The sequence below is a fragment of the Pseudorasbora parva genome, chromosome 20, assembly GCF_024679245.1.
Source record: "Pseudorasbora parva isolate DD20220531a chromosome 20, ASM2467924v1, whole genome shotgun sequence".
Taxonomy (NCBI): Eukaryota; Metazoa; Chordata; class Actinopteri; order Cypriniformes; family Gobionidae; genus Pseudorasbora; species Pseudorasbora parva.
This window is the reverse complement of record NC_090191.1, coordinates 35,499,644-35,526,117: the sequence shown is the minus strand read 5'-3', so window position 1 is coordinate 35,526,117 and position 26,474 is coordinate 35,499,644. Positions and strand designations below refer to the sequence as shown.

Here is a 26,474-nt window from a genome sequence, read left to right as displayed (position 1 = left end):
TGTGAGCTTTATGGCATCAACCTATTAGTCTCTCTAAAAAGTTCTCCATAACAGCCTTTTCTCTGTGGTCTTTGTTTTCACAGTAATGAGTTCTACCCATCTGACCTGATGGTAGCTCCCACTCAGGACCTCATGAAGAAAAGCAGCTCTTCATCAGAGCAGGAAATGGGTGAAGATGTAGATGCTGACATGGAAGACGAAGAAGAAAAGGAGGAAGATACCAAACACTCCAAGAAGAAGGTGCCAAGAAGAGCAGCGGCCAAGTAAGAGATGATCTTATCCTCTAACATCCGTCTTTGTCCTCTGGTTACCTACTTGAAGAACTCACACAAATTAGATGTGCATGTCTATTATACCAGAACAATAAGCATTCATTTGTTTCTCATCAATATATATACGTTTTTGTTTTCAGGCAGCTCATTGCTCACTTGAAAGTGTTCTCCAAATTCACCAACCCAAAAGCTTTATACATGGAGGCAAATCTGAGTGAGCTGTACACCCAGGTGTGGTTTCTCAGCTTTGTTTCAAAGTCAATTCTGCTTATTAATACATGGTGAAAGAGCTAGCTAAGTCTATTCTTTTCTCTAAACCCACAGCTCCTGTGCCATAAAGATCAACAAATTCAGAAAATAGCACTTGACTGTTTGCTGACATACAAAGACCCAAATATTCTCCCTTACAAGTAAGACCTGTAACAAAGCACCGCAATACAATTTCCCCCTCTCTTCTTGCTTCCCACTCGTTTTTCCATTTTCAGGAATAACTATTATATAGTAACTAGGTCAGCTTATGAATAGAATGCTTTATATTGAGAGCTGAGAGTGATGGTATCTTCCAAAAAACTTCTTTGGTTACCTTACTAGCTCTCACTACTGGCATACTGGAATGTGCCAATTACCTCAGGAAGTCATTTAGTCTATTATGATTTTACATCTCTGGATTCATTTCACTTCTCTGAGTTACTTGGAGCCACTTTTGTCATTTAGTGCAGGGAAAAACAATACCTAGAGGCAATCCTCGCTGACCTAATTTTAAGCCTGTTATCAGAGATTGCTTTTCTCCGACCTCAAACTTGCTTGCTTTAAACCTTAAAGAAAGTTTTAAACATTTTCTGTTTGTGCAGACATTATATTTTTGGGGTTTATTAATATGATGGCTTGAAGCGGGACTGTGAAAGCTTTTTTAAACATTACTGCAGCAGCGGCCTCTCAGGGCTTTGTTTTAGGCCCATAACAATTGTCGATGTGTCATTTACAGAGAGAATCTGCAGAGACTTCTGGATGACAAGCATTTTAAAGATGAGATTGTCCATTTCAACATCTCAGAAGAAGGAGCTGTGGTACTTTCATCACACAGACCCCAACTCATTCCCATGCTTATGAGGTGTGTGTTTACACACAATGCATATTAATGATATAAGTGTTTCACTGTCTAAACGTGAATGCTATGTTCCTGCAAGCAATAGTTGTTATTTATTCTTGCAGGATACTATATGGAAGGATGTGCAGCAGGGTTGGTAATAGGTTTCAGGGTAAGGCAGGCACGGCTTCACGCTCCTCCATAGTGCTGCGCTTCTTGGCGGCCTGTCAGCCAGAGGAGATGGGCATGTTTATAGATCTTCTGCTGGAGCCTGTTCGTCATCACGCTGAAGGTAACTACTTAAAGCTTATTAAAATTATTAAATCTTAACAAAACCTTCTAACATACACCTTATAATCACCTATTGGCAGTTAGGCATTGCCATTATTTGTTAAGGGTGTGTTCATGCTTTTAATTTGGTTCTCTTAGTACTTTTGGTCCAGAAAGTTTTCAGAACATCCAAAATAATGCTGTGTAATGGGCTAAATGAGCTTGTTGCATGTGCGTACTTATGATTGTATTTTAAACTCCTTACTCATGATAGCTAAAGTAGTTAAAATAGTGCCAGGGATTCCTCCATCATACACACAAACAAAGATCTGCTTCATAATTCAGTAAAACCAACTTTTCAGGGGTATTGGTCCACTTTGGTGCTCACCAAGGTTCAGATGGTAGCCTTCAAACTTATTGAATTAGACCGCACTAACAGAACAATTGCGCCAGAGTTTGTTGTAATCTTACCAAACCTGCCAATTGTGAACACACCCTAAGATATTAGAATAGAGAATAGAGGTCCATCATCATGAAGTGGTTTACATTTATGCTTTACACTGTAAGGTTGTAAAAATATTAAGGTTATTTTCAGAATTAGAAAAGTTAATTAGCTAAAAATAGTTCACTCATGTCCATATATGCAACATGCTTGAAGTTTAATAAATGGATACTTTTTTTATTGAGACAAGCTACTAAAATATTACAAATTTTCTTTTCTTTTTTAAAGATAGATCAGAAGCAAGCATTGAATTTGGAAAATTAATACTTTTTTGCTTGCAGGACCGTGTCTGGCCGCTGTAGATCGGGCCATAAGTGAAACAAACCTGTCTGCTGTTCTCCCTGTGGGTCGCCAGCACAGCCTACTCAACACCATAGCATTGCTCATCAATAAACTAGGCCATCTTATCCAAATCTACCTGCCCAAAGTTCTGCAGATCTTGCTGTGCATCACAGCCTCCGTGTCATTTATACTGGATCACAGAGAGCAGGTGAGCTGAATGCAACAAAAAAAACACACATCCTGTATATGTGAAATACTGCTCTAAATTGTGTAATTTAGGAAATATTCCTGGAGTTCATCTTCAGAGTTAATAATCAGATGTTTTTTTTATAGTTTTTTTTTATTGGGTGGTGGGCAAATCTATTTTTGGGGGGCTAATCTCAAAAGCTCCTGGTCTTTGTTTGTGTAGCTCAAGCCTGGTTGCATCAATCCTCTGAAGTACTTGCGTCGTCTGGGGATTCTGCGCATACAAGACTTCTTTGACGGCTTTGAGTGTTACAACTTTACTGCAGATGAGCTGGACGCTGTATTCCAAGCCGTGGTGTGGCCTCAGGTATGTGCATAAAAGAGAAATCTGACGGGATAGCTTTAGTAAATTTAAAGGTACACAAAGAAACACTCTGGCCTCTAACAGTCAAAAAACTAAATTGTTTTGGTTGTGCTTCGGCTCTGTTTGACACTGATTATAAATATGATTATCCTACTGCTCATAAAACAGTTGTTACATGGATTAAGATATAGAACCAGCTTAAATGGAAAGAATATCAAGCTGACTAGCTGAAGACGTTACTATAACTATAGCCATTAATAGACATAATACTTTCTTAGAAAATAAATTCAGCACAGCACAATAAATAACAACCATTAAGTGTCTAAAAATAAGAAAAAGAGCTAATTTAAATTTGCAGGTCTAATTTACTTCTTGATGCAGTTTTGATTTATTTAAATATGTATTGGATTCAGTGAGTATCACAGATGACCAGGTTGTGTTTTATTTATTAGGTGTGTCGTCTGCCCAATGAAAGCACCTATGCACCAACGCCTCTCCTGAAAGTCATTCGTGTGTGGACCCAAAACGCTAGGTAAGTTTATCATTAACCATGCAAAGACGAACCTCTCATAGAAAAATTAAGCAACGTGTGATAGCAAGTACCGCCTTTATGTTAAAATTATTATTTTTATTTATTTTTATGTATGCAGATTGTATTGCTGGTTTGACCTGTTTTTGCAAATGCAATCTTATCCTTTAAATGTTGTCTTTTCTCTCTGTCAGATTTTTCCCTTTGCTTGCAAAGCAGAGACCAGGCCACCCTGAGTGTGACGTCCTGCTCAATGTTTTTGCTCTGTTATCCTCCAAAAACGTGTCTGCCGTCACAGTGGCCATGGTGATGGACATAGCCGAGAGCTTGCTGAACACTCCAGACTTTGAACCCAAGGAGAATGAGACAGAGTTGATTGTGAATGACTGTGTGATCCCCGAAAGCTGTGATGCATCAGGTACTGACAGTGGGTGTTTATGAATATGCTTGAGGACCCACTTTTTGCATATTTGACGTCTCTGTTTCTTTTCTTCTGGTAGGTACTCTGACTATCGGCTGCCGTCTGCTCCTTCCTCACATCCCAGCACTGCTGCAGTACCTCGGCGGAGTTGTGCGTAACTCTGAACGCCTCAAAAAGAAGAAATTCAGAGTTCAAGTCAGCAAAGAGCTCAACATCCTCTCAAGGTATGTTCATATATCTGTTTATATACATACAGGCAAAGTAAAGAGCCCATCACAGCTAAGACAATAACCAATGTTCCCTCCAAGCGCACTTGTGATGCTGCGGCTGCTCAGAAAGAATAAAATGCAGCTGACAGACACAGATGCAAAATTTGGGGAGAAATTATTATGAGAAATGATTGCAGTGCTCTGTTCAACCGCTATAGAGTTAGTATCGCTATAGTGTTAGAACCGGTGAATGTGGTTTACAGGTATTATAGAAAGAGAATGCTGTCCCGTGTGAGCAGCAGAGAGTCATGTTTGAGGTCCAAAAGCTGAGACGCAACATGAAACACAAAGAAATGTGAAAAAAAAGTCATGTTTTAAAGAGGAGTGGCTTGATAAAGTGCTGGAATTAACTGATGATGGGCACAGCAGTTTAGGAATTTTTGCCATTAAAAAGTTTGAAAACTTTGGAAATTCATAAGCAATAAACAAATAATTAATTTTGATGGTTTATGCTATCTGTCACCAATAATTGACTGTACAAAAGCACATGAAAAACCATCTCAGTGTAACTGCTTAATTTTTTTCATTTTATATTATTATAAAGAATTTAACTGTCATGAGGAAGATTTTTTTTTATATTTCTTAAGCACTGTAAAAAAATTCTCGGTCAATCTAAAATGTGCTTAAGTGACTTAACTGCTTAAAAAAATATACATCACTAAGTTACACCAAGGGTTAAATAAAATAGAAATGGCACATTAAGGTTCAAGTTATAACTGCATGATGAAACCACTTTTTTTGTCTGTTTATGTATGCTGTACAGGTATGGTATGAAGAATGTTTTTGCTCCGGTGACAAAAACTGCCCAATAGAGAGAAAGTTTCGCTCAGCGAGAAAAGAAATTAGAGGGAACATTGACAATAACTATAACAATAAAGTTTTAATAGTTATTACTAATACTAATTAATTGTCAAATGCAAAGTCCTCGCCACACGATAACGATACAGGGGAACGGTATCAGTGGAATAATTTTCAGAAAGAATTTCTAGCAGTTGAACAATTAAGCTAATCATAATCCATCTGATCCCATGATCCTTTAGAAATCATTCTAATACGCTTATTTGCTGGTCAAGAAATGTTTCTTATCAATGCTGAAAACACTTGTGCTGCTTATATTTACCATTCAAAAATGATTATGCATTCAATTGATCAAAAGTGACAGTAAAAAAAATAGTTTCGAGTAAATGCTGTTCTTTTGAACTTTTCAAATAATCCTGAAAAAAAAAAATCAGGTTTCCACCTGAAAATGGCAGCAAAGCCATTTTCAACATTGATAATAGGAAATGCTACCATGTGAAATGTTCAAAAATGATCAGCCTTTGTTGTGTTCCAGGATCAGCAGATTTGTGACTGAAAAGGGACAGAGTTCAACACTAACTGGCTTACTTCTACCTTACCTCCACAAACCCAATACTGCCCAGGTACACTCCTCATATCCTGTATATTAATATTTTATTGCTTTAAATCTCAAACCATTGTCATTGTTTTCTTGTTGTTTTCTTTCAGGAAACCGAGTTGGACATCTTGGGCACTGTGCAGAACCTGCTAAGACAGTGTTCAGAGCCCAGCGTGTTTCTCAAGCCTCTCAGCAAACTTTTATCCATCATCCACAACAGACTTTCACGTCAGGCTCTGTGTGAAGCGTTCCAGGTCAGTTTCCACATCTCCAGCCATGTTAAACATCACTTTCGTCTATTTCAAACTGTTCCCGACTGACCGTATCTCTCTCCACAGACTCTGTCAGACATGGACAGTGAACTGAAGTACATCACAGACATTGTCATTCAGGTGAATGTCCATTGAGGCCTTAAGAAACGGGTTTAGTTTTGTTTCTTCCAGTCATGTTTGTATTTGACCATCTTTACTCTCTTCCTTCAGCTCAACGCATTTGACAGCCGGCATCTGGACGAGATTCACTTTGATGTTCGTCTGCTGGCGTTCCAGAAGGCCACAAAGCACATAAAAGAGATGAGTACACTGGATATGAGATACCTAACTGCTGTCATGCACAACTGCTTCCATTCATTCGAGGTGTGTTTTGAGTTTCTTGTGACGTTACTATTAGCTTTGAAGATCTCTAATGTTTCTTTTTATGTGTATCTTTTTGTGTCTTGAACTGCTTTGAGTTTTGAATGCTTTTTGTGTTTCCGAGTTAGATCGGTGACATGTCTCTGGCAGACAGCGCCACCATGTGTTTGTCAGCCATAATAATTCAGCTCTCAGAAGTCGGATGCCCAGAGGCAGAATACAAGGAGATTGTTCAGTACATGATACTGGATGCACTGCGAAAGGGTTTGAAGAGCAAGACTGAGGTGAAAACGAGCGACATGCCAGCTTACAGTCATTACTGCACTGCTCTATGAACATTTCACATACAATTTACACTTATAGTTGGCTGGTTTTTTTTGCAGAGTGTTCGAAATGATTACACTACGATTCTGGCCTGCCTGGTGAAGACCTTTCCAAACCGATCAGAGTTTTGCGATCTGGTTCAGCTGACTGATCATAATGATCCCGAATCAGATTTCTTTGAGCATATGAAGCACATACAGGTATTGTCAGGACACTTAATCAAAACACATCAGTAGCCAGGTTTTTGCACACAAAAAAATGTAGCGCATCAAAATGTTTACCGATATAGCTGATGGAAATGCCAATTGTCGATATTTTTTTGCAAATGTTGACACAGTCCTCCGTTTAACTTAAGCACATTAATTTTATATGGATACTTCAAATGTGGTGAAAACTAGTTTGGAAACGCTTTTTGTCGTGAAAAGGGGCTTTAACACAAATAAATGTGGTGTCACATGACTGAATTAGCCTATATAGGACGGTATTGCTCCCATTAAAGCACTATTTCCCTGTAAGGTGCACTATATCTGTTATAGCCTATTCATATTATTAAATTGTATATTAAATTATTGTATTAGCATTGGTAAGAATAAGATGTATTATCTCATACATCATTGATCCTTATAATTGTCTGTTTTTTTACAATCTAATTAAAATTCAGAATAATCAGAAAAATTTCAGAAGAAAAATAGCTAACTGCACCCGTTTCTGAATATTGTTTGATCAAGTATTGATCTAAATAGTGTTTATAACATGGTTTAAAAAAAAAATCATGACACTTGCTAATAAATATTTTATGTATAGGACTTACAACTTAATATTAAAGCTTTGTTTAAAAATGGATGAGGAAAATGTAGCTCCTTGAAAATCTCGGCAACTCGTTGCGATCATGAAATCCCCATTTCATGAGCAGGATCTGGCTACTTGTCAAACGAAAATCACAAACATGACACTTGTTAATAAAAAATATTTTATTTAATATGTAAAATTGTATCTAAAAAAAAGTGGATTGAATCTAAAAAGCTCTAAATGAAGTTTACAATTGTTAAGACAACATTAGACCAGAACGAATAAGGTTTATTTATTTATTTATTTTTTGATGATGATCTGACATGCATTTTCAGCCACATCAAACCACAGCTTGACTGCATGTGATCCGGTGTATGTAAAAGATTGTTGCTATAAGAAAGAACATTTTAGCTACTCTACCAATCTTTTTTATGGATACTAGAATGTTGCATACAGTACTATTGAGCTGCTATGTGTCTACAATTATGAGCTTCGTCATAAATGCAGTTACATGCAGTCCTGTAAGACAAACTGTCCCACTTCTGTGATCTTCTGATTTAGTAATAGGCCTATTGTTTTGAAAATATTAAGTACATTTCAATCTTCTCATTACTCTATGCATTTTAAATTAATATTTGGGATGCAAAAGATATGATAAATTGCGATTATAAGTGAAATTTTGTATGGAAACAACTTGAAGGCAGGGTTTTTTAGTGATACAACAAAACTTATACGAGAGTGCTTTTTTTTTTTCCACAACATTTTATCGATAAAAGGTCCATTGGATGGAAGACAGCAAATTCTGCAATTTTTTATTTATTTATATTAACTTTGTCGATAACAAAACTGGAAAAAGTGGATGGAAACTTGGCTGGTGAGAAATATCCTAAATCTTAATTGGGTGGAACTTAAAGAAAAAGGGTCTCAAATTTTGAATTTTAAATATGTAGTGTAATAGTATGTAAGTGCACTCCTTTTCTTAATGAAAACTCAGTTTTACTCGCCGCATAATGCTGCTGAAAACTAGTTTCAATTCTCATCGTAGCAATACATCAAATAATCAAATAATACATCATCAAATAATACTTTTATATAGAAAAATGTATATTAAATGCAATTAAATTAAAAACTAGTTAAATATATTAATAAATGAAATGTAAATATAAACAAATGTACTATATAAATATTTTAATTACTATATTCTAATATTTTTATTAATTAACTAGAAAGTACCTAATAATAGTAATTAATATATTAATAAATGAAAATTGTGTGCACTTTTTTGAACCTTATTTGAAATTGGCTCAGAGTAAAGCACTCTTTTACTTTGTATTTCAGGTTTACAGAAGGGGTCGAGCGCTCAGGAAGTTTGCCAGGCAGCTGACCGAGGGCAAGATTGTGATGTCATCACGCTCCATGCAGAATTACATCATGCCCTACGCCATGATCGCTCTAGTTGACGAAAAGCTGTTGAAGGTTGTTACTTACGTCTAATAACTGTTTAAATTGTCCTGTCACCATGCTGGATGATATGTGTTTTAATGGATAAATTCTTTGTGTCCCCAGTATGAACCCATGACAACAGCCGCTGTAGAAGTTGTCGGTGCTGTGTGCAGACGCTTGACCTGGTCCAAGTACTTGTTCTACATAAAACACTTCGTCCATATTTTACAGTCTGGAATAGCGGAGCAGAAACTGGCTGTCAGGTAGGCATATATAATTGCAAATTATACAATACAATATACAATACAATATCTCTCCCCCACCCCTCCAAAGTCAGAAAAGTGACATTTGTTCCTTTTCTGAGATGTTTTTGTCCTGTTTATGATACTGAAAGACTTTCCTGAATCTTTTCATTGGCTTAGTTTGTTGCTGACTGTTCTTGATGCGTTCCACTTTGACCATGAGACTCTCAGTAAAGAAATTGAGGCAGCCAAAAACAGGAAGACAGAAGGTGAGAATATAACGGCCACATTATGCTTCCTTTTAAACGTACACAGTGCTTAATTTGACCAACGTGATCTATCAACTTCAGAGCCCATTGTTGTGGTGGAAGAGGTAGAAGACGAGGCAACCGAAACCATGGACACAGATGAAAGTGATGCTGAAGGTGCCATGGAAACCGATGAGGCCCGAGCAGCTGTTTCCACAGCAATGGATGCTGAGACTGAAGGCATTGCAAAACCAAAGGAAGTCAAAGAGAGCCAAAAGAAGAAAGTGCCTCCTGTTGTCAGCAGTGGGCTTCCACAGAGTAAAAACGATCTAGAGGCTCTAGTTTCCTCCATTCATAACACGGTCACTCGGAGCGTCCTGCCTAAACTTCACAAGTGCCTCACTGCAAAGGTGTGTGCTCATTCATCAAACTTAATGAATTTAGGTTACAGGAGAGCAAGACTCGCCATGGACTCAATTATACAAAAGGATGTACAGTAGTGGGCAAAATAAATGTCTGTAGGGGAAATTGGTTTGAATGATCCTACAAGTTCAATTAAACCATCAAAATATGAGGAAATGATTAAATATGAGGGAAGAGCAAGATACTAAATTTGGTATTTATCAGACAAAATTATGTGGCGAAACGACAGATACAGGTGTTATTTTACCACACAAATTGCATTGACTACAACATAATCAGTTATTAATATTTTGTTAGTTGTCTCTTGTTTTTGCATGTTCATATTTTCTTTGTCTGACAATTTGGCATGTTTCATTTTGTCATCACAAATAAAACAATTGAGCACAACTACACAATATGCTTACAAAATCTTTAACAAATTTGTAATAATATCTGTCAATTTTCCAAAGCCGGACATCATTTTTGGCCATACTGTAACTAATAATTGACGACTAACAGTTGATTCTATTAGTTTGTTCTGTAATGACTCCAGCCCCCAAATATATATTCTGTGTTTATAACCATCCAAGTGCTCTCTACTGGAAACAAGTGAACAAAGTTTTCAGCATGAACTAATTGTACCCCAATGCTGATTTCTGCAGGTTAAGCGAGACGACGAGCACAAGATGGTGAAGTCTAAGGATGTGAAAGATGAAGAAGTGGCCAGAGTGCCTATTGCATTCGCCATGGTTCAACTCATGAAGTCTCTGCCAAAGGATGTCATGGAAGCAAACTTGCCAGGGTATATTTATTACCCAATATATACCCATTTTCTTAAAGAGGACCTAATATGCTTTTGTATATTTTTACATTTCTTTAGTGTGTAACGTTGCTAAGCATAAAAAAGGGCAGATCTTCTCCATATCCGCAAGCACTAAGCACTGTTTCTGAACTCCCTGAAACACGTCATTTGTAGTCTTGAGTTTTCTTCCAGGAACGTACACGTCACAATATTCCTCACTTAAATAATTCCTGCCCAAAGCATGCGCAAAAAAAGTCAAGGACTGGTTGAGTTCCATTAGTAGTGTGTTGAAACTCATAGTTGACGTAAGGGGCATGCAATTTCCCAAACACGCTCGAGGCAGTTGACCAATCACAACACACTCATTCAGCCGGCCAATCAGAGCATATTGCGCTTTTCGGAATGAGGGGGTACAGCGACACAGGAAGTAAACAGAATGTTACTGACAGACTGGAAAGAGAGGTGCTGGAATAATGTAAAATGTTATAAATATTCTAGCATGAAAACCAATTCTAGTAGACCCCAGCAACAAAATCAAGACTTAGTAGCTAGCATAATATAGCCTCTTTAATGCAAGTGTCTGTCTGAGTGTGAGAGTGATAGATTAGTGGTTGTTCTACAAATGTTTTCTTTTGAGTGATCATCATTGCAAAAATGTGGTAAATAATGGGAGTTTGTTTATATGCAGCATCCTTCTGAAAGTGTGTGTCCACCTGAGGAGCCGTTTCCAGGAGATCCGTGATGTTGCTCGAAACACTTTGGTGAAGATTATAGAGACACTTGGGCATCAATACCTTCATTATCTGCTCAACGAGATGCAGGCGGTCTTGGTGAAGGGGTATCAGGTAAAATATTGTCTTTATTAGCACATGAGTGTGTAATGTATGAATATTTCATAAATTATGAGTTTCACTGATAAATATGATCTAACAGGAGAAATCATACAAATTTGGTGCAAAGTCCTTAGAAATGTAATCTTTGTATACAAAGATATATCAAATTGACCAAAAAAACAAACTTTTTTAAATGCTTTAAGACTTTTGCTAGATAAAATTAATATTTGAAAACACAATAGCTTTACATTTCATTACGAAATAATACATTATTCCATATTTACCATACTTATGGCAAAGAATTGCAACCTGCAAAACATATAATATACAAAATAAATATGAATTTAGATATTGATGTTCATTTTAGAAGATTTGTCACTGACTGTATGAATTGTAATTTTAAAGTTTTTATTTTTATAATTAAATAGACCTGGACCAAACAGAAAAAATTTCATGTCACTAACCCATGTATAATCTTTCCCTGCAGGTCCATGTTTTGACCTTCACAGTGTATCATTTGCTTACTGTCCTGAAACCATCTTTGACTGCAGGGGATCTTGACCCATGCATGGACATGCTCATCACGGTAAAGGGCACCATCAATATTACGTTGTCAATCATAATTTTGAAACAATTGTACATTTTCATTGGCTAACTCTTTTCTCAGATCTTCAACAACGAGCTGTTCGGAGCTGTAGCCGAGGAGAAGGACATCAAAGGAATCGTTTCCAAAGTAATGGAGGCCCGTCACAGCAAAAGCTCTGACTCGTACGAGCTCCTCGGACAGTTCTGCAGTCAGGAGCGCGTCGTCCACCTCATTCTGCCACTCAAAGAGGTGAATGACCAGTGAGCTGCCTCTCAACAACACCTTCATGATTTCTCAAGAGACTTATCTGATCCTCATCTTCCTCTCAGGTGCTTGAGAACACGGCCAGTTTGAAGGTGTCCAGGCGAGTGCATGCTGTGCTTAGGAGGATTGTGGCGGGACTTTTGCTCAATCAGAGCTTGACCCCTCAGTCCATCCTTCTGCTCAGCCACGGACTCGTCAGTCAGAGTCTCCCACTCATTACCAGCAAGAACAAGTACGTCACACACACTCGGGGATGCATTAGCACTGGTTCAATCAGATCTACTTTAAACAATTTCACATCTTATATTCACTCAGAGAGAAGCAACGTCCACCTCCAGATCCTCGCCTGCCTCCGCCAAGCTGTTTACTGCTGCCGTCCACTCCTAAGAGAGTAGGAGTGAAAGCTGCCATTAGTAGCAGAACAAACATGCACATCCTAGTGGAAACGGGTCTCAGTGTAAGAAAATATGCATTAGTTTTTGATTGACTGCTGGGAGAATGTGACAAAAAAGATATTACTTAAAATCATGTTTAATGAGTTTCCCATGAGCATAGGAATTGTACATAAGTGGCCCTGTCTCAATTGAAACACTTCACACACACTATTAACGATTGACTTACAATGGGCACAGACTGCACAAGACAGTTGGGTGTCCCATTGGTAAATTTAGGTTTCAGAAGGGTTAGGTTACCCTTGATGCCTAGATTGATATTTGGGACATGGCCTGAATTAAACTGAATAAAATCATGATTGCTAAATGGCAAGCAACCAATTTAGACTGTTAACATTTTTTTTTACTACGCGGCTGAAGTTTGGGGCAGTACAGTTTTCAATGTTTTTGAAAGAAGTCTTTTATTAAGGCTGCATTTATTTGATCAACAATAATTGTTTATATTTATGACTTTGAAATATTATGAAATATTGTGAAATATTACAATTTATAATATGTTTTTCCTGTATTCCTGTAATGCAAAGCTGAATTTTCAGCATCATTACTCCAGTCTACAGTGTCACATGATATGTTGAGGAAACACTGAATTGTTTACAAATATTCACTTACATTTTGTTGCAATATTGCTTTAAACCCCCAAATGTCTCTGTACGCAGTTGCTTCACTGTAGTCTGAAGAGTTCAAAGATCAACTCATCTGGGCCATCTGTAAAGGAAATGTTGGATCCTTTTGTATCTCTTCTCCTGGACTGTCTGAACTCCATGCATGTAAAGGTCTGTACTATGTACTATATGTTTGATTCCTGTGTTTTATTGAACATGATCAGTTTTTTCTGCACTGCTGGTCCTTTATACACCCATGATTGCATGAATACAGCGAAAACTCCTGTGTCCTGTGCACATTAGGTGATTACCGAAGCTCTACAGGCCTTAATCTGGATCTTGAAGTTTCCTTTGCCGGCAGTGGAACAGAATTACGACCAGCTGACCAAGCAGCTCTTTGTCCTGCTGAAGGACTACGCCAAAGCTGGAGCCGGCCGTGGCGAGAACTTCCACCTGGTTCAAAACTGCTTTAAGGTGCGGGAGACCCTCACATTTATTATGTCCTCATTTTAAATGATAAACGTCAATCATCCAGCAAGAAATGTTCTCTTTTATAGGCCATAACTGTTTTGGTGAAGAGTGTGACAAAACATATAACAGAAACGCAGCTGCAAGTGCTTCTGGGATATGTTGAGGAGGACATTTATGACCACTCTCGTCAAGCCACCGCGTTCGGCCTCCTGAGGGTAAGTTAAACCTACTCATCTACTCGTGATAGGTTTCCTGTGGTCATGGAAAACCTGAAAATAATTATAAGGAAGAGACATACATTTCTACTGTAGTTATGCTCAGGGTTGTTATTATTGTTAACTAAAACCATTAATTTTTTTTTTTTAATATATTTTTTATTGTTAAAGTTTGTTGAAGTACTAAAATAACTAAAACTAAAAAAAACGATATAGACTTAAATGTGTTTATATAGGTATATGTTTGTCTTTCAGGCAATCTTGTCCAGGAAACTGGTGGTGCCAGAGATGGAGGATGTTATGAAAAAAGTGGCCAAGTTTGCCATCGATGGGTCAAATGAACAGGTCCGCATGCGCTGCAGACAGGTCAGTCAGGATATTGCAGTCCTCATCATCCTCCAGGTTTATTGTGGTCCTGCTTGTCGTAACCGTATCTGTCCTGTGACTGCAGATCTACCTGAAGTACCTGATGGACTATCCCCTGGGGAAGAAACTGAGGAAACATTTTGACTTCATAGTTGCTCAACTTGCGTACGTTTTTTTAGCATCTGATTAATAATGGATGGATTTGAATTGTTTCCATCATTGTGAAGTGAATGATAATATTTTTTTCTTCTTAATTTCAGTTATGAATATGACACTGGAAGACAGTCTGCCCTTGAGTTGATGGCTTACATTTTCGTGAAATTTCCTCAGGTACTGTAACAAAACCAGTTGAAGGGTCAAAGAAAGGGTGGGAAATGGTCATGCATTGTTGAAAGAGTTATACTGTAAAGCAACACTGTGTAACTTTCAGCGCTCTAGCAGTTAATAAACAAATCTGCATGCGTCCTGCAGAAGAACATTGTAGCTGGAGTTACTTCTCTCTGTTTATGTCTATGACGAGTCAGTCACTCTGGGTTACCTCGCAGCGGTGCGACCTGAAAAAGGACTACAGTAGTCTGAATATAAACACTTATTATATGTGTACTGCAGTGATTCAGGATAAGATAAAAACACGTTTTGGAAAATGGATTCATGATGTACTTGCTCCTTTTATAAAGAGTTACATAGTGCAGCTTTAAGGTGTCTTTGTTACACTGTAATTATGCATAATTTATAGTTATTACTACAGTAACTTCATGAAACATGTAACTGACACTGTAAAATAAAGTGCTATGGTTGAAAGAAACCTGTTATTTTAGTATACGTTTTATTAATATTTTGAATTTGAGTTTGTTAGTTTTATGGGTTGTTTTTTTCATGTTTTACATAGTCTAAATATTTTTTACTTTATTTTTAGATTTAATGAAAATGAGAAATTTTGCCTTGGCAACTAGATAAAACAAATATTGTTTAAGTTTTTTTATATATTTTATTTCAGTTGATGTTTATTTAAAAAAATAAAAATAATAATAATAACCCTGAATGTTACATTATAATAAACATTAATTAATCCTTATATTATTGTTCAATGTACAAAGCAAGATATTTCAAATATATATATATTTTTTATATTATTATTATTATAATTATTGTAACTAAACCCAAAATCTTGCTCTAGTCTGGCATGATCAAGTGAAATCCTTTATAAATAAATTATGGTCCCAGTCTACCTTTTTTCATTGAACAGCTTGTTCGACTTGAAAATGCTTTGCAAAAATTTTTTTCTATACTTGATATTTATGATAATGTGGGATTAATCTGTTCTTTGTTCACAGGCTCTGTTGCACGAGCACTGTGGTTTGTTCTTTGTGCCTTTGTCATTGGCCATGTTGAACGATGATTCTGCGTCCTGTAAGAAAATGGCGGCTCTGGCCATCAAGTCTCTGCTGAATCAGTTGTCTTTGCAGCATCAAAATTCCATGTTTAACCTGGTTAACAGCTGGATTACAGGCGAGAAGGTGAGTAGAAAAGCAACATGTAGAAAAAAATCCAGTACTGCTGAAATGTGTTTGGGTTTTGACAGTTTGTGCTTTTGCAGGCAGCTTTGAGGAGACTGGGGGCTCAGGTTTGTGGGCTGTTTGTGGAAGTTGAAGGGGAAAAGTTCAGCCGAAGACTGGATGTTCTGATTCCTCTCATCGAGAAAGAGATCCGCGCTTCCAACTTTGAGGACGTGAGTGCAAAGTTTTATAGTATGGACTTCTATTGCGTGATTTTGAGTCTGACAATGCCAATGATATGATTGATCAGATTGAGGAAGAGGAGGATGAGAAGGCTGCTGACAGACTGCTGTTCTGTTACCTCACGCTTATCGTCAAAATCATCAAAGACTGCAGCTTTTTGGAGCTCCGCAAACCTGCAGACCTGCTCAACGACATCTGGGGTATGACCACAGACAAAAAGCCAGTGTTTACTCTTTCCCTGCCAGCGTTTTATATTTAAAGTTCCCCTATTGGGATATTTTGAATATTACTTGCATGTAATGTGATATAAAGCTGTTTGTGAATGTAAAAGTTCTGCAAAGTTTCAAAGAGCTCGATAAATTGAATTATTGTGTTCCAAAAGAAAGAACAGATTCTTAACTGCCTGAAATGAAGAAAAAAAAAACATCAATGGCAAGGAAGCGCTGTGTCATAAATGACAGAAAAACATGGCAGGGAAAGAGTTGATCAACGTGCGCTAATGAACCAGAGATATTGTCATGCATGCATCATGAATCTCTCTCTCTCTCTCTCTCCCTCCCTCCCTAGGTCATATTTATGCCCATCTGCGCTACCCTCATTCCTGGGTGTGGCTGACCGCCTCTCAGATCTTCGGTTTGGTGTTTGCTGCTCATAAACCTGAGGATCTGTTGGCTTTATGGAGATCTCAGGAGATTAAAACCACACACCCTGTGGCCACCGTTTTTATCACAGACAACCTTTATCAGAAGGCAAGTTTTCCAGAGAACATGCACCTAAAACCGTAATTTTACAAAAACAGACTTTAATGATTGAATTCCTCCTTTTTCATTTGTAAACTGTTAGATGAGAGAGCTGGTCCTGTCCTTTTGTTACCAACTACAGTCTAAGTTCTTGGATGTTTCTGCTGGGGAGCAGGTAGGAAATAATGAAATATGTTTGTTGTTGTGTTTTAATTATGTCTTTATTTAATAATATTACATACGGGTAATAATTTAATTAAAATATGAATAATTTTTATTATATAATTCTCATCATTGTTGACTAAAGCTATAACGCTAAAATAAAATATAAATATTTGTTGAAAAACTTAAATGACATGACAAAATCACAATGAAATTACTACAAATTTAACTAAAATTAACATAAAATATAAATGTTTTTTTTTTTTCTAAAATACAAAAATGCAAAAATAAAAGCTAATTCAATATATTAATAAAATAAAATAGAAACTAAAATTATTTATTTATTTTAAAAACAACAGAAAATTATGATCATGTCAGTGAATATTCATTTTAAGATTTGAGCTGTATTATAATTACATTTTTCTAGACTCTGGGGTTTTAATTTTCATTGTTTTTTTTAACACAATATCTTAACCTTTTGATTCATTTTTAAAGTAAAAAAAAATTGTAACGGTATAAAATGTGACTTAATATGATTTTAATTGTTAGATTCAATCAACGACTTAAACTAGATTTCATTTAAATTTTCATGGTAAATTATTATTATGTATCTTGTGACAAAAAAATAAATAAAAAAAATCTAACTTTTGAATCTTGTGTTGATATTATCTGTTTTTGGATTGGCTGGCTCATCTTCAAAAGGCAGGTTTTGGAGGGCAGGGCATGGGGTTAAGTTACAAAAACTGCTGAAACCATTCATAGTATCTGCTTTGGTGATCTGATGCCACTGTTGTTCTTTGTTCCCTGATCAGGTGGTGAAGAACTTGCTTTATGTGGCCAAGGTGATCTACCTCATCTCACCAGAGTCGGATACCGTGAATCTAACTGAAGAAGAGGAGGAGGAGGAGGAGGTAGAGGGTGCGGAGGAAGAAACGACAGATAAAACAGAGGGGAATGAAGCGGAAGGAGAAGAAGAAGATAAGGAGCAGAAGAACAAACCAGCGTCTCTCCTCTGGGTGATGAAGAAGCTTTCATTATTGGCCAAAAGAGAAGCAGCAGACACACCTAAAGTCCCTCTGAAGGTGGGTGTTAAATCTGTGTTTACCCTTGATTGAAACTGATGGATCGCTGCTGGCAGGTGAATGTCCAGCTCAGTGAGTTAGCTGTGTTTTTTTTCTTATTGCTCTCTTTTCTGTTTTTAGAGAACTTGTGTTTTTAAGTTCTTGGGAGCCATAGCTGTGGATCTCGGAAAAGATCGGCTTGGACCGTATCTGACCACTATCATTGGTCCTCTCTACAGAGAGCTGGACAGCACATATGCAGACCAAGGTCAGTCCACACAGTATCAACACAATAACTTGAATGTAGTTTTTTTTCTTTCATATTTGATTATTTTGTAATGTGTTTGTAGTATTGACTATTAGAAAGGCACTACAAATAAAATCTATTATAGTAGCTCATTTGTTAACATTAGTAATAATCAAATTGCTCTTATTTGTTCATGTTAGTGTACAGTGCAGAAATGTCACCAAATACAATTTTGGATTTTAAAAATGTATTAGTGAATATTGAATTACCAATAATGACTAAGAATAATAAATGCTGTATAAATATTTTGTTGTTTTTTTGTTAATGTTGTAAAGTGTTATAGTTACCATTATTATTGCATGGAAAGAATAAGGTATGACCAAATGCGATGAACGTTTTTATTTGAAAAACTAAAAGGAAACAATACCTAAAAAAATAATAGGGAATTAATAGAATAAATTAAAGAGAATTTTTAATTTAAAAAAAAAAAACATTTTTTGTAACTTGATGCATTGTATTTTAATATAACCTGTATGAGTAAAACTTTTTAAATCAAAAAGGCTGATATTATTGGAAGTAAAATAGATATTAAACTAAAGATCTGTAAAACATTGATGCTCTGTTATTTCCTCAGCCAGTGAGTATACGGCTGAAACTGGCCTCTCAATAATAGTTTTTCTTGGCTTGTTTTCAGACCCCACGCTCAAGAACCTGGCTCAGGAGTTGATCGAGCTGTTGAAGAAGCTGGTCGGCCTGGAGCGTTTCTCTCTGGCTTTTGTCGCAGTGCAGAAAGAAGCCACCCAAAGACGAGCTTCACGCAAGAAAGTCAAGGCCCTGCAGGTAAGAACCACTGAGAACTTCTAAATACTGCTCAAGTCTACCCAGAACATTTGTGTTTGTCTTAAACCTGAAGTGTCATTTAAATATTTCCTCTTCTAATATTTAGACTGTAAGTGAAGGCCCATTCACACCAAGGACAATAATACATGATTTTGTTTCAAAATTTAAAACAATAGCCACAACTGTAACAATATAAAAATGTTTTTTTCCCTAACTGGAGAATGATGATAACATTGACAGCCAATCAGAATTTTAAGGCAGCACATTGTAAGGCACGATTTGTAAGATATATATTTTGTTAACTGACTTGCATTATCCTAAATGTTTCCAAGAATGTTTAAATCAGGAGAAATAAGGAATTTTAAGTAGGACACAAACTGTGTCCGTGCGTCGCCTATTATTGACATCATACCTGCGTTATCCTCAATTTCCAGGGTTTTATTTTGTAGACACCATGGAAACACTAAATAGGCTTTAATATGTGTTTCATTAGACAGGTAAACAACTATTTGGATACATTCATCAACATAAAACTGATTGTTATAGCTCAACATAGTTTTGTTTAAATCTCGTTTTCTTATTTACTGTGAGTATGTTTTACCATGCCTAATATTGATCTAGCTTACATTAAGCTACGCCTTTGTTTTGAATGTTATTGTTTTGAACCTCTAGCTGCATAAAATTACATGGTGTCGTTAAAGCAGCAGACTGGCAAAAGAATGTTATTGTGTGTTGGAATGAATATAATATGGTTATAATTGTTGGTATGAAAGGGCCTTTAAACCATTTGTTGGTTAATTTCCAGGTTACTTATCTTAATGACAGAAATAGAATTGAAATATATTCACTATATATTTTTTTCACCCAACAGGCTGTTGTAAATCCTGACATTGCTGCCAGAAAGAAGGTAAAGAAGCAGCAGAAGAAAAGCGAGGCCAAAAAGAGGAAAATGGAGTTTGTGCGTACAGGACTTAAAGCAAAGAGACACAAGGGCAGCTCACTGAAGGACTTGGCCATGATCAGTTGATTGGTTAATGTTTTTTTTCATCAATCAAATGTAAACAGTATAGCAGAGTGGGAGACCGCAAGGAACCCTGGGAACGTTGCCTAAACCCTGGTTTCAGCGGTAAGAGGACTGATAGTCTATCAATTTATTGATTTGTGCAATGTTTTTAAATAAATAAATAAAAAACTTGCAAAAACAGCCCAGCCGTTGTTTGATGTTATACATGATGCAATATGTGTTGACTGCATATTTATTTCACAGCCATACTGCAGGAGTGCACTCCCCTGTACACGTGCAGATATAAATATGCCATAACAAATCCAGAGCATACAAATGACAGTAAGTCTTAAATATCTACCCACATTATATTAAAACTGAACTTATATACCAACTGCTTATGATTACTCCAAATCAGGTGGAAAAAGGCTAAATTTAAAAAAAGAAAGCAAATACCTTTGAAATTACAAACGTAGTGGATACTGTTCACCAAAACTAAGCAAAAGGGGGAAAACATTTGAAGAGTTCGTTCATAGTCCATTCAATGCCGCTTGACTCACGTCAGTCTCTCTATATTAGACAGGAGAGAGGATGGTCTTCACACAATAGGCAGCAGCAGTCATTGGTCCAAAGGACCCCCAATAAGAAGTCTCTGAAGTTCCTATATACAAGATATTTTTGCGAGTGCATTTACTGCCGGCTCTTCAGTGACTCCACTAGCCTGAAATATAAAAGAACAAGGTGGTATTTGGTAAACAGTGCAAAGAATTCATTTTTAAAATAAATGTTAAAAAAGGAAATCAAACATACCATTCCATTGCCTCATCCAGGCCTGTGCCTTTAGTAGCAGATGTCTTGAAGATCTGCCACTTCCTGTCTTTTAGCGCAGGTAAGCCAAGAGAGTTAGCCACTTCAGTAGGGGTCATGGCCTGTTCCATGTCCTGCTTGTTTGCAAACACCACCAAGATGGCTTTCTTTAGCTCCTCCTCCTGAAAAACACAAAAAGATCATGTTCAAATGTACTGATAACAGAATGTTACGTGACGTAATGGAAACCACATCTGACCAACCTCCAACATGGCCACCAGCTCAGATTTGGAGATACCCATCCGGTCACGGTCACTGCTGTCCACCACATAAATCACTGCATCTGTGTTGGAGTAGTAACACCGCCAGTACGGCCTGGGGAGGAAGAACATCACACCTTCAGCTTGGTTTCTTTCTTAGGGATGTGACGGTGAAGAAATTTTCCCACCAGTTAATCGACTTGTGACAACACCGGTATCATTAGAGGAGATTTTAAATCACTAATTCTATCATGGCCGTGAATGAATAACAGTTCGGCTGTGCACAGTTTCGTTTCGGTTTAGAATTAGTGCCAATTCGGGGGCAGTTGCTTGAATTGTGGGCTAATTAGCATATTCTTAATGAAAAACAATACAACAAACTCATTTAAATGGATGCTTTTACATTTTGGTTTGAAACTAAATCTTCCGCGATCATCTCAGTCAGCTCCTTACTCTCGTGATGAATGAAATCTGACTCCTGCTGCTAGTCTGTGCTGTGGAATATGCTTTATTAAGCAGACACGTTCGTTTTTTTAAAAGTTTTCTTTATTGTTTTTTCTAACTGAACTACATTACCAAAAAAAAAAAAAAAAAGTGCATGGGCGGTGCCACAATGGACAAGTGATTTAATCTTTGTTGAGTCTGAACACCGGCAACACTGACTATTGTAGCAAGCCTATTTCTTGCTATAATATAATACTAGAGCTGCAACAAATAGTTGATAAAATTGATTAGTCAGGTCTGCCACTAACTTCCACCAGTCATGCCAATTTACAGCCCTGAATAACGCATTTCAATTGACAAAGTGCATCTAAAAATACTGGAGTGGAAACCGAGAGCGAGCCACTGCGGGAAAGGTACGTGATCCAAGCGCCTAAAACGTAAGTATTCTTTATTTTATGCTTCAAGCTAATGCATAAGTGTTTAACATACCCTGTCATGTGCTTTAACAGATGCGTGCACATCCTCAGCACAAAACGTTCATTTTACAGTCTATATCCACTGATCTATATAGAGAACAGTGGTTGTCCTTCTCTGTAAATGCAACTTATTCTCAAGTATTTCCATTTTGAAAGCGCTTCCTTACGGTCTACATTAAGCTTCAAACTTCACTGAATGAGTGCCGGCGTGGAGAAGAGAGGGAGAACATTGATATTCAGCTGAAGTATCTGCTGTTGGATGCTAAATTTAGCAACATGTAATTCTTGTATTTTATGAGAGTAGTGACTGTAAAGGGATAACAGTGTGTAATTCAATATAAATATATGACGTTTCTACAGCATAAAGAAATTACAGCCTATACCATGAAGCCGGTTTAGCTGGTTAGCCAGATATGTTTGAGCTTAGTCTGTGCCAATCCTGGGTTTTAGGTACCATTAAAGCAGTTTGGCTTTTAGCTGTGTTCATCTCCAAAGTAACTTGCGCTCCATGGCTAACCTGCTCCAGGGTAGGTTATGTTCTGGATAAGAGATCTGGATAAGACACACCTCTGATGCAATAAAGCCACTCCCCGTTTCTAATCCAAATTAAAGGTCACTACATAGCAAATGTTTTTTAAAGACTAAAGCATCTGGCTTTTAACAATGCTTATTTATAATAATAATAATTTTGAATGATTTTGATATAATTTAGGTAATTATTACACCCTTAATTAATTACCCATTTATCATTTTAGTTAATCCATTAATAGGCAGTAGGCACTAATATCTTAAATGTTTAATTCTCTCAATATATCAACTAAACTAACTTCATAACTTTTACTTGCATTGACGTTTATTTTTCCTTTAAGTTGTCCTCTTTCATAGACAGCTCTTTGTGCTGTGTAAATTTGTTTAAATTCGTAATAATTTTATCATTTTATAATCTGCAGAAGAGAGAACTTAATCTCACTGCTTCTCTTGCGAGAAATCTCAGTTCCACTGATCCACAGCCTGTGATTGGCTGTTCACTACTGATGTCACAGCTAAACTCCTGAACTCAGGATCAAAGCCTGAGTTGACAGAGAAAGCTGATGATCAGCATCATGGTACCAAAAAAGCCTGAATAGATTGGTTTGGTTTTGTCAACTCTAAACTACCGTATTTTCCGGACTATAAGTCGCACTTTTTTTCATAGTTTGGCTGGTCCTGCGACTTATAGTCAGGTGCGACTTATATATCAAATTTAATTCATACTGACTGACAAGAATAAACATATAGCCGCGAGAATGCGCTCTATGCTGCTCCTGTAGCCTAATATTTACTTATAGACAACAACTTAGAAAGACTGAACACAAACAAAATGCCCCCATAAAGAAAATCTTATTCTGCAAAACACAAACAGGACGTTGTAAAATATGCAGCGGAGAACGAGTCTCACAGCGTTCGTCTCGCGCGGCAGAGCCTCTCCCGGCAGAGTTCAAGCGTCTGTGGACTCGTTCCTTCAGCTCTGGCCATCTTGCTTACAGTCCGCAAGTAGATTTCTTTTTCTTCTTCATCACAATTAAAGTAACCTCTGCTTTTCGCCAGTCCCTTACAAGTTTCTCACTCACTTCAAACTTTCTTTCTTCTGCTCGGGTTATGCAGTGAAGCGGGCACGAGCGAGTGCACGCGAGCAGGTGCTCGCATGCGCGCGCGGGTGCTCGCGGCTCCAGCTCTGCCCTAATGCGACTTATAGTCCAGTGCGACTTATATATGTTTTTTTTCCGCGTCATGACGCATTTTTTGACTGATGCGACTTATACTCCGGAGCGACTTATAGTCCGGAAAATACGGTAATCCTGTAACCCTGAGTTTGTTAAACTACCATCATGGTACAGGCCCCAGGTCACTTTGTCCATAGAGAGAGTGCGTGTTTCTGCAAAATATTCCTCTTATCTGGTGACATAGTTTGTTTTAATGTTTTTGGTGTTTTTCTTTCATATCTTAATGTAGGGATTTAAACTGTCCGTTGAGGTAGTAACTTTTTTTGCACAATGTGAAGCACATATAACGAACCGTGGTTCTATTAGATAGTAAAAACCATGTTTTTTGGCATATCGATTACCATTTGTATAACCACATATATCATATAGTTAAAACTATGGATTGAAGCAAAAATATGGTTAATTTGTGGTTACCATGGAATAACTACAATAACCCTGTTTTACTTATTATTATTGGTTGCATAAAGCCAGGTTAGTTTTAACTGCGTTTCCACCACAGGAACTTTACCCAGGAACTTTGGGTGGTACTCGGCGTGTTTAGACCGCAGGAACCAGGGTCTAAATGAAGTTCAGGGTAAATTTTTCCCCCTCCAAACGGCCCTGCTCGCGAGGTAGTACTTTTTCAAAGTTCAGGAACTTTCGAGGGTGGGACTTGGGACTTTTTTTTAAAGTCTTTTGCGAGGTTCGGTCTACGTTCAGTAAATATCAGTCTTGTGGTCTGTCTGAAGGCGCGCGTTCGTCTCAGCCATCTCACGTGCAATGTCCGTAATAGCTGATAATAATATACATTGTCATTTTAAATCTAGCTGTACAAGCTTTCTGAATATGCTGCATGCTTCTGAATCTGCATGTCAGTGCTCTTTTCTATCATTGTTAATTACCTCTTTAGTAAACCTATACATAACCAACAAAAGCAGCACAGCTTGAATCTCTTCCATACTCGTCATTAATTTTTTTAGTCTATTTTTCACCATGTAAACGACCTGACAATTTACTTTAAAGTGTGCGTCCTTACATGACGTGACAGCGCGTGCCGCACTCAGGTTGACAAGAGAGGAAAGCAAATTTTTCTGAGGGGTAAACTTTTTATTTCGTAAGTTATGAAGATAATGTTGGACGCACACTTAAAAGTAATCAGTCAAGTCGTTTACATGGTGAAAAATATAGACTGTAAAAAAATGAATAACGAGTATGGAAGAGATTCAAGCTGTGCTGCTTTTGCTGGTTATGTATAGGTTTACTAAAGGTAATTAACAACGACAGAAGAGCACTTATATGCAGATTCAGAAGCATGCAGCATATTCAGAAAGCTTGTAAAGCTAGATTTAAAATGACAATGTATATTATTATCAGCTATTACAGACATTGAACGTGAGATGGCTGAGACGAACGCGCGCCATCAGACAGAGAAAGACTTTTAAAAATGCCGGTTGAAATAAAATGCTGCGTGAGCTAAACCAATCAGCATCTTCAGCGCCCAAGTCGCCCGCCCTCAAAAGTTCCTGAACTTTGAAAAAGTACTACCTCACGAGGAGGGCCGTTCGGAGGGGGAAATATTTACCCTGAACTTCATTTAGACCCTGGTTCCTGCGGTCTAAACACACCGAGTACCACCCAAAGTTCCTGGGTAAAGTTCCTGTGGTGGAAATGGGGTTTAATTTAAGTGGAAACGGGGCTTTTGTAAGGTATATTCACTATGCATGTTTTCATAGCACACTTGACACGTTTGTTGAAAGGACAGCATTGGGCAGGATATGGAAGTGTGCTGTCAGTAAAAAAAGGGCTTTTTAATTGATAATTGACCAACTAATCGATTATCAAAATAAGCATTTAGTTGCAGCCCTTTATGATACAGCAAAAGATATCAAAACTCCTTGCCTGATACTTGTCTGTCCACCGAGATCCCATACTTGAAACTTCAAATTCTTGTATGTCACAGTCTCCACGTTAAAACCAATTGCTGAGAGTTAAAAAAAAAAAAGCAAAAAAGTGCACATTAGTTCAAAGTACATATCATATCCAAAGTTGTTTATATAAATATGAAATAAACACATACTAGGAATTGTTGTGACCACTTCTCCCACTTGAAGTCTGTACAATATGGTGGTTTTTCCAGCTCCATCCAAACCCAAAATGAGGATTCTCATCTCTCTGGTGCCAAACAGGCCAGAGAAGAGGCTGGAAAAGAACCCCCCTGTAGAAATATAACAATTTTGTGAAAATATGTAAAAGATTTAGAAAATAACATTCAATAACACCATTTTATTTGAACATGACATCATACTAAACACCGATCTCAGTTATACCGAACACTGTCGAATAAAACATCGTCATTATAAAAACAAGTTTCATAATAAGCTTTTCAAGTAAGTTTAATAGAAGTTTAGTGTTCCGCAATGCTAACAAACATACTAGCATCACTAGCGTGATGAACAAACGTCCCTTTGTAAGCACGTAAATAAGCTAGCCGGTTAACTACACTTTAAGATAGAAGTATAAACTGTCTATAATGTCTAACAAAATATGTTTTAAAACGCGTAGACCTACCCATTTCAGATGAAATACTTTATTAGTACTGTCTTTCTGACGGACAATCCGTGCAAACACTTCCGTGCTCGAGCTACTGAATGACGTGTCACACAGACACGTGCACAATTCATTTTCGGGTCGATTTACTGTGCGC

At 37.3% G+C, this 26,474-nt stretch overlaps 2 protein-coding genes across 2 annotated transcripts in view; one reads left to right on the top strand and one right to left on the bottom strand.

The window, feature by feature from the left end:
• utp20 (UTP20 small subunit processome component) overlaps positions 1-20,242 on the top strand; it is a 28,232-nt gene extending 7,990 nt beyond the window's left edge. The window contains exons 22-62 of the mRNA XM_067428556.1: positions 84-263; positions 413-503; positions 597-682; positions 1,258-1,383; positions 1,485-1,651; positions 2,413-2,621; positions 2,823-2,966; positions 3,416-3,495; positions 3,687-3,910; positions 3,993-4,137; positions 5,516-5,603; positions 5,689-5,832; positions 5,917-5,970; positions 6,061-6,213; positions 6,339-6,494; positions 6,594-6,734; positions 8,662-8,799; positions 8,890-9,029; positions 9,189-9,277; positions 9,359-9,666; positions 10,321-10,460; positions 11,149-11,305; positions 11,781-11,879; positions 11,961-12,128; positions 12,209-12,375; positions 12,459-12,600; positions 13,252-13,368; positions 13,501-13,671; positions 13,755-13,883; positions 14,139-14,249; positions 14,335-14,414; positions 14,510-14,579; positions 15,584-15,766; positions 15,847-15,978; positions 16,056-16,188; positions 16,556-16,737; positions 16,832-16,903; positions 17,703-17,972; positions 18,093-18,219; positions 18,893-19,038; positions 19,910-20,242. Of these exons, the coding sequence (XP_067284657.1) occupies positions 84-263; positions 413-503; positions 597-682; positions 1,258-1,383; positions 1,485-1,651; positions 2,413-2,621; positions 2,823-2,966; positions 3,416-3,495; positions 3,687-3,910; positions 3,993-4,137; positions 5,516-5,603; positions 5,689-5,832; positions 5,917-5,970; positions 6,061-6,213; positions 6,339-6,494; positions 6,594-6,734; positions 8,662-8,799; positions 8,890-9,029; positions 9,189-9,277; positions 9,359-9,666; positions 10,321-10,460; positions 11,149-11,305; positions 11,781-11,879; positions 11,961-12,128; positions 12,209-12,375; positions 12,459-12,600; positions 13,252-13,368; positions 13,501-13,671; positions 13,755-13,883; positions 14,139-14,249; positions 14,335-14,414; positions 14,510-14,579; positions 15,584-15,766; positions 15,847-15,978; positions 16,056-16,188; positions 16,556-16,737; positions 16,832-16,903; positions 17,703-17,972; positions 18,093-18,219; positions 18,893-19,038; positions 19,910-20,065 (5,815 nt within the window). The 3' untranslated portion in view covers positions 20,066-20,242. The remainder of the gene's footprint in view (positions 1-83; positions 264-412; positions 504-596; positions 683-1,257; positions 1,384-1,484; positions 1,652-2,412; positions 2,622-2,822; positions 2,967-3,415; positions 3,496-3,686; positions 3,911-3,992; positions 4,138-5,515; positions 5,604-5,688; positions 5,833-5,916; positions 5,971-6,060; positions 6,214-6,338; positions 6,495-6,593; positions 6,735-8,661; positions 8,800-8,889; positions 9,030-9,188; positions 9,278-9,358; positions 9,667-10,320; positions 10,461-11,148; positions 11,306-11,780; positions 11,880-11,960; positions 12,129-12,208; positions 12,376-12,458; positions 12,601-13,251; positions 13,369-13,500; positions 13,672-13,754; positions 13,884-14,138; positions 14,250-14,334; positions 14,415-14,509; positions 14,580-15,583; positions 15,767-15,846; positions 15,979-16,055; positions 16,189-16,555; positions 16,738-16,831; positions 16,904-17,702; positions 17,973-18,092; positions 18,220-18,892; positions 19,039-19,909) is intronic.
• A 36-nt stretch (positions 20,243-20,278) lies between these two features.
• Positions 20,279-26,474, bottom strand: arl1 (ADP-ribosylation factor-like 1). The gene is made up of 6 exons (XM_067428557.1): positions 26,339-26,474; positions 25,848-25,985; positions 25,670-25,751; positions 21,112-21,223; positions 20,852-21,030; positions 20,279-20,762 (listed from the first exon to the last, which is right to left on the bottom strand). Exons 1-6 carry the CDS (start codon positions 26,340-26,342, stop codon positions 20,732-20,734), a joined length of 546 nt encoding a protein of 181 aa, XP_067284658.1. The 5' UTR covers positions 26,343-26,474; the 3' UTR covers positions 20,279-20,731.

Excerpts from the sequence above, each read along its gene's own strand:
- arl1 (XM_067428557.1), bottom strand. Across the intron at positions 21,031-21,111 it reads AGCTGGTGGCCATGTTGGAG|GAGGAGGAGCTAAAGAAAGC; the intron begins GTTGGTCAGATG and ends TGTGTTTTTCAG. Across the intron at positions 20,763-20,851 it reads CTGGATGAGGCAATGGAATG|GCTAGTGGAGTCACTGAAGA; the intron begins GTATGTTTGATT and ends TTTATATTTCAG.